The sequence below is a fragment of the Sphaeramia orbicularis genome, chromosome 11, assembly GCF_902148855.1.
Source record: "Sphaeramia orbicularis chromosome 11, fSphaOr1.1, whole genome shotgun sequence".
NCBI lineage: Eukaryota > Metazoa > Chordata > Actinopteri > Kurtiformes > Apogonidae > Sphaeramia > Sphaeramia orbicularis.
Genome location: NC_043967.1, coordinates 5,955,717 through 5,962,665, shown reverse-complemented (window position 1 = coordinate 5,962,665; position 6,949 = coordinate 5,955,717). Strand labels below are relative to the sequence as shown.

Sequence of the window (6,949 nt, the reverse complement as noted above, 5' to 3'; positions counted from 1 at the left end):
CAGAGAGCTTCATGGAATGGGTTTCCATGGCCGAGCAACTGCATCCAAGCCATACATCACCAAGTGCAATGCAAAGCGCCGGATGCAATGGTGTAAAGCACGCCGCCACTGGACTCTAGAGCAGTGGAGGCGCGTTCTCTGGAGTGACGAATCGCGCTTCTCCATCTGGCAATCTGATGGACGGGTCTGGGTTTGGCAGTTGCCAGGAGAACAATACTTGTCGGACTGCATTGTGCCAAGTGTAAAGTTTGGTGGAGGGGAGATTATGGTATGGGGTTGTTTTTCAGGAGCTGGGCTGGGCCCCTTAGTTCCAGTGAAAGGAACTGTGAATGCTTCAGCAGACCAAGACATTTTGGACAATTCCATGCTCCCGACTTTGTGGGAACAGTTTGGAGCTGGCCCCTTCCTCTTCCAACATGACTGTGAACCAGTGCACAAAGCAAGGTCCATAAAGACATGGATGACAGAGTCTGGTGTGGATGAACTTGACTGGCCTGCACAGAGTCCTGACCTCAACCCCATAGAACACCTTTGGGATGAATTAGAGCGGAGACTGAGAACCAGGCCTTCTCGTCCAACATCAGTGTGACCTCACAAATGCGCTTCTGGAAGAATGGTCAGAAATTCCCATGAACACACTCCTAAACCTTGTGGACAGCCTTCCCAGAAGAGTTGAAGCTGTTATAGCTGCAAAGGGTGGACCAACGTCACATTGAACCCTATAGACTAGGAATGGGATGTCACTGAAATTCATATGCGAGTCAAGGCAGGTGAGCAAATACTTTTGGCAATATAGTGTAGTATGAAGTACCCGTTCATAAACCACATGTGGTCTCCTCCCTTCTATGTCTGTCACATTCACATACACACATTACAGTATTCATCCACGGTGCTTGTGCCACAGTGCATCCACAGAGCTCAGACTGTTAGTGTGCAGTGTACACATCTGCGAATCCGCGGCGCACGTTAACGTGGGTCTGAAGGAAAGAAAAACTTTACCCAAATAAATAGTAACACTTTTAAATGCAAGTAAAAATATAATCTATTGAACGGATCGAATTTTATCAATACAAACATTCAATAATCAATGTATCGCGATATCATTCCAAACTTTTCATTCACTTGCAGCTTCTCTACCGGTGCACTCGGATCGTGCACACACGTGTTGGTGTATCGGATAATCTTCCCATCCCTAATACATACATACATACATACATACATACCAGGGTTTTTTCTAGAAAACTTAGTAAGAGGGAGCACAGGTAGGTGAGTGAGCGAAGTGACCAAGCGGGGGGGATGGTGCGGAAGGGGGGGTTTCCCTTTTGAAGAACTGAGGTAAAAATGGAACATTCTGAGGCTATCTGAGAGGGATATTGTAACTCTAGTGGCCCTCCTGCAATTTTTTAAAGCAACCAATTAGGGCTGCAGCTATCGAATATTTTAGTATTCGAGTATTCTACTGAAAATTCCTTCGATTAATCGAGTAATCGGATAAAACTTATTTTTGCTTGTTAAAGAGCAATAATAAATACACAAGAGGAAATAAGGTATTTAACTTAATAATGAAGGACCAATTGGTTTCCTTTTTATTTTTTATTTTTTTGATAATTAACAGTTTTATTTGTTACATTCATATTGTGCATACGCAACAAAATGTATTTTCTTGACTAGAAACATTTTCAGAGAGGCAATTGCAAATACAAATACAAATAAATACAATTTAATTACTTTCAACTTAGTATTTCTTGTAAGTATCAAACATATAAGGCATTAATACATTTTAAAAAAGGCATAAACATTGCCTTTTTGATGTGCAACTTAACTTTGGCAGCTATAAGTTTCAGAATTTTCAATTTAGACTTAACAGGAATGTGTTACATATAAGAGTCAAGAACATTTGAACGGGAACTTGGAACGAGTCCATGCATGAACAGTTTTACACATTTCTGCTATATTCAGGAGAATCAAGGTAATGCCTCCCCCTCCACCTTATCTGTCTGTCTCATAACTTATAACCCCCTCACACACACACGCCCAGTTAATTAATGATTCGCTTCATTTTAGCAAAGAGTAGTTGGATTTTGCCAAAATCAGGCCGTGACAAGGTGAGAGAAAGCTTTCAGCAAGCCATGCACCATTTTGGCCGTGCTTTAGGGAAATTAACCGTGCAAATCACGGCTCGCTGCCTAAATCTATGCTTACGAAAATTGTAATAAACTATCCACACATTCGACAGTAGCCATAATTAACAGAAACCTAACCCTCCGCAGGGCTAACATTATGTTAGTAAGGTACATTGACGTTAATCTCATTGATTTGCACTACGTTAATTCTATTTTATCTCGGATCCTCCGCTCCATTGTGGGTGTTTTATAAGAAGATGCTACATCGGAGATGTGATGTTGTTTTATGGAAGGGCAGTGTTACAACGGATACATGACACGGTGTTTACCTTGCTGTTCTGTCCGAAATGCTTCCACACTAATGACATTTTCTGTCTTTTTTATTGTTTTTTTGTCTTTCGTCATCATTGCTGTATTGACTCGCCTGTCTATGCTCGCTTCTTCCATCTTCCCACTGCTTCAACCGAACACTTCTGCGTCCTCTGTCATCTTCCTTTGCGTGAGTAACGTAGGCGCGTTGTGACACATTAAATAGTCCGTGCGAAATGCCGTGCTTTGAGCTTTACAATTACATAAGCGATTCCTCGAGGCAGAGAATATTCCTCGATCGTTTTTTGTAATCAAGGTACTCGAATTACTCAAGGAATCATTTCACCCCTACAACCAATCGAAGAGTAACTTATTCTTCTGTTAGAAGTGTAATAATATTGTAAATTTCGGTAAGGGGGCGCTAGCCGAAAGTATGAGGGCATAGCGCCCCTGTTCCCCGGTTAAGAAAAACCCTTGCATACATACACACACACATTCATACATACATACATGTATACACACATACATACATACAGACACATACATACAAACAAACATACACACATATACATACATACACACATACATTCATACACACACATACATAGATACATACATACACATACATACATACAATCATACATACACACATACATACAAACATACATACACACACACATATATATATATATATATATATATATATATATACATATATATATATATATACACAAAAATAACCATTTTCCAGCCATGTGAACTAAGATAACCCCTTAGTCTTATTTGACTTTTAGATTCTCAGTCTAATTTTCAGCAGAACTAAACACAAAACAGGTGAATATATTCAATTGGGAGATATATTACAGTACAGGAATTTCTTGAAAATGTCCTCATTAAATTATTTTGTAAGCAGGAAAGTTAGCAGGTTAGAGAAGTGGAGCAGCTGATGAAGAAACAGGTGCATGTGTTGGTTTTTGGGTTTCAGATGAGCTCCTAATTATCCCTCCTGATATAGAATTAAACAGTTGCATCATCGTTTTTAATGTTCAGCAAATTAAACCTTTGAAAGTATTTGGTCAAACTCCACAACTCTGGGGCTGCAGATCTGTTTCAGTATTGCATCATTTTGTTCCATTAAACAAAACTGAGAAGTCAAGTAAAGTTCCAGAAGGACAGACCGAGGTCCGTGAACGTTCAGTGACATTCACTCATTTTAATGTAGCTGTAAATAAGACAAATACAGAAATCATCTAATGTTGATAGAGATCCAATTAGTTTTGATCTGAGTTCTTTCTGCACTGATGTTGAGACCTAATTTGACCATTTCCTGCATTTTGGACTCATATCATACCACACCCAACACACATTTATGACATTACAATAGTCATTTAATCCTACATGTGACAGAAAATGGATGTCTTTTGGAAACTAAATCCAATACTTTTAAGGCGCTATTTTCAGAATATTCAATTCAGTGCCTGTTTAATATTTGTAAGAGCCCAGCGGCCTGTGTTGCTTTGTGCTGGGTTAATGCATTATACACATAATATGACTAACTAGGCCTTTTATAAACCAACCACCCAGTCAACCATTCATTCCACCCATTGTTTGTACCTGTAGAACATATCCAGCCTCACAATAGAAGGTGACCGTAGAGCCAAGTTTATAATCAGATCCCAGCCTGGTCCCATTCAGAACCACACCTGGGTCGAAGCAGGACTCCCTCAGCTTGGCTGGGTCAAAAGGAAGACAGAGAAGAGTCAAAGACACAAAGGAAGAGAGACAAGACAAGTCAAAGACACAGTGACAGGGCACACATGCATAATAAGGGAAATTAATAAGAACCAAGTCCCAGCTCGAACCAATGAGCCGGTGTTTCTCAGGTCTTTGTAACCGTCTGTTTGACTGAACACATGGAAGTCCATCCTACATGAGCCTGGTCAGGTATGGCTTTGACCCCCCTCCCAACACATTACTGACCACACTGCATCTACTTAACCCTTTCGTGCATGACATCCACATTTGTGGACTCATAGTTGAAGCTCACTCATCAAGAATCCTCTTAGTTGTAGAATGTGAACTGATTTGGGATCTGCTACAGTTCAGATGTCTGGTGCTGATGTCCATGTGTTAAATGTTTCAGGAATATCTGTTCAAACTTCTACTCCAGAAGGCAGAGCCAATACAAACAAATATGAGTGTGTAGAGGAAAGATGTCAAATGTAGCTTATACACCCTGAAAACCATCTGTCCACACATGTGGACACCATGCATCAGAGTCCAGTATCATAGATCTGGGATGAGGACACCTGAGAGTTTTATTGAACTGATGAAAAATTCTTAATTTAACCCACAGATGAATAAACCTGATCATTTAGTCTATTATTATATTTAATGTGGATGGTAGACTGTAGTTGTTTTTCCCTCCATCATAATTGTAATGTTATAATGTTACCGTACACTATTCAGAAGTATTCAAACCCAAATCTAGATCCAGTATTCAGACCCAGATCCAGTATTCAGAACCAGGTGGATTTTCCCTCTAAACATGGTCCATCTGTTTGTTCTCTTCTATGTTTGTTCATAAACACATTCAACTCTCATAATGGGGCAGTTTTTTGTCTGATTACAAAATATAATTAATTTTTAATCTTTTCACCCCTTTGTTGTATGGTGTCCACAAACGGACACTTAAATATCTTAATAAAACACTCTTTTAAAAAATTCAAAATGCATTTCAACTTTAGCCTAATTTTGAGAAGTAAAATCAATCAAAAATACACTATATTGCCAGAAGTATTTGCTCACCTGCATACATATGAACTTAACCCATAAAGACCCAAACCTCCGCCGGTGACCAAAACCATGTACTGATCTAAAATGTTTAATAACTTCTAATCCACTAATCTTACCAAAACATGTAAATATTTTTGTGTAAAATGCAGTTTGTCATCTTTTCATGGTCATCAGATATGACCTATTTGGACTTTCAGAGGCTCCGTAGTTACCACGGAAACACTGTCACCTTCTACAACATTGATTCACCAGTAAAACCCATGGAGCTGGATCAATGACAGTGGATGGAGACACGTATTTTTATGTCCAGTTATTAATATCTTTGCCAAAAAAGTCCCTTTTTCTTGAGTTTTCTCTGATTTTGAACCCTTACCTTTACTCTGAGCTTTAATGAACATCTACATCAGGGGTCTCAAACTCAGATCCTCGAGGGCCAGTATCCTGCATGTTTTAGATGTATCCCTCTTCCAACACACCTGATTCAAATGATAAGCCTACCATCAAGCTCTGCAGAAGCCTGATAACGACCGTCAGGTGTGCTGGAAGAGGGAAACATCTAAAACATGCAGGATACCGGCCCTCGAGGATCGGAGTTTGAGACCCCTGATCTACATGATCTGTAAATTAATCATTAAGAAAGGGTAAATCTAGAGAAAAAATTATTTGGGAACTGCCACAAAAATAGCACTGGGTCTTTATGGGTTAAGTGACATCCCATTCTTAATCCATAGGGTTTAATATGACATTGGTCCACCCTTTTCAGTTATAACAGCTTCAACTCTTCTGGGGGAGTTTTCCACAAGGTTTAGGAGTGTGTTTATGGGAATTGTTGACCATTTGTCCAAAATCTTTTGGTATGCTAAAGCAAGAGATTTTGGACAATTCCATGCTCCTGACTTTGTTGGAACAGTTTGGGGATGACCCCTCCCTGTTCCAACATGACTGTGCACCAGTGCTCAAAGCATGGATGAGAGAGTTTAGTGTGGATGAACTTAACTGGCCTGCACAGAGTCCTGACCTCAACTCGATAGAACACCTGAGAGCCAGGCCTTCTTGTCCAACATCAGTGTGTGACCTCACAAATGCGCTTCTGGAGGAATGGTAAAAAATTCCCATGAACACACTCCTAAACCATGTGGAAAGCTTTCCCAGAAGAGTTGAAGCTGTTATAGCTGCAAAGAGTGGACCGACGTCATATTAAACACTATTGATTAAGAATGGGATGTCACTTAAAATTCATATGCGAGTCAAGGCAGGTGAGCAAATACGAGGGCCGTTCAATAAGTTCATGGCCTCACCCAGAACAGAACAACACAGACTGATAATTTATATTTCATTTTTCAACATAATCTCCATTTACAGCAGTGCACTTGGTCCATCGATGTTCAAGCATCACTATCCCATCACAAAAGAATGTAACATCCTGTATTATAACAACCAGTATTTCTGGGTGAGGCCATGAACTTATTGAACAGCCCTCGTACTTTTGGCAATATAGTGTATCTAGATACTTTTTTTTCCATAATCCATGCATGAAAGGGTACATAATTCCACATGACGCTAATGTCAGTTCTTTTGTGAAAGTAAAACAAACTGACATATTATTTTTTGACACAATGTAAAGCATATTCTGGCCCATTTGTCTTGCTACCATATTATTCTGTATTTAAACAATAACTGATTACTTGACTTGTGATAAAACAAAAATACAAGTTAAAAAT

The 6,949-nt window shown here is 39.5% G+C and overlaps 1 protein-coding gene and 1 long non-coding RNA gene across 2 annotated transcripts in view; one reads left to right on the top strand and one right to left on the bottom strand.

Moving 5' to 3' along the window:
- Positions 1-1,257, top strand: part of LOC115428803 (uncharacterized) — a 24,249-nt gene extending 22,992 nt beyond the window's left edge. Inside the window, exon 4 of the long non-coding RNA XR_003936687.1 lies at positions 1,248-1,257. This is a non-coding gene — a long non-coding RNA (uncharacterized LOC115428803). The remainder of the gene's footprint in view (positions 1-1,247) is intronic.
- Positions 1-6,949, bottom strand: part of LOC115428800 (CUB and sushi domain-containing protein 3-like) — a 965,368-nt gene that overhangs the window by 192,726 nt on the left and 765,693 nt on the right. The window contains exon 31 of the mRNA XM_030148025.1: positions 4,047-4,165. Within this exon, the coding sequence (XP_030003885.1) occupies positions 4,047-4,165 (119 nt within the window). The remainder of the gene's footprint in view (positions 1-4,046; positions 4,166-6,949) is intronic.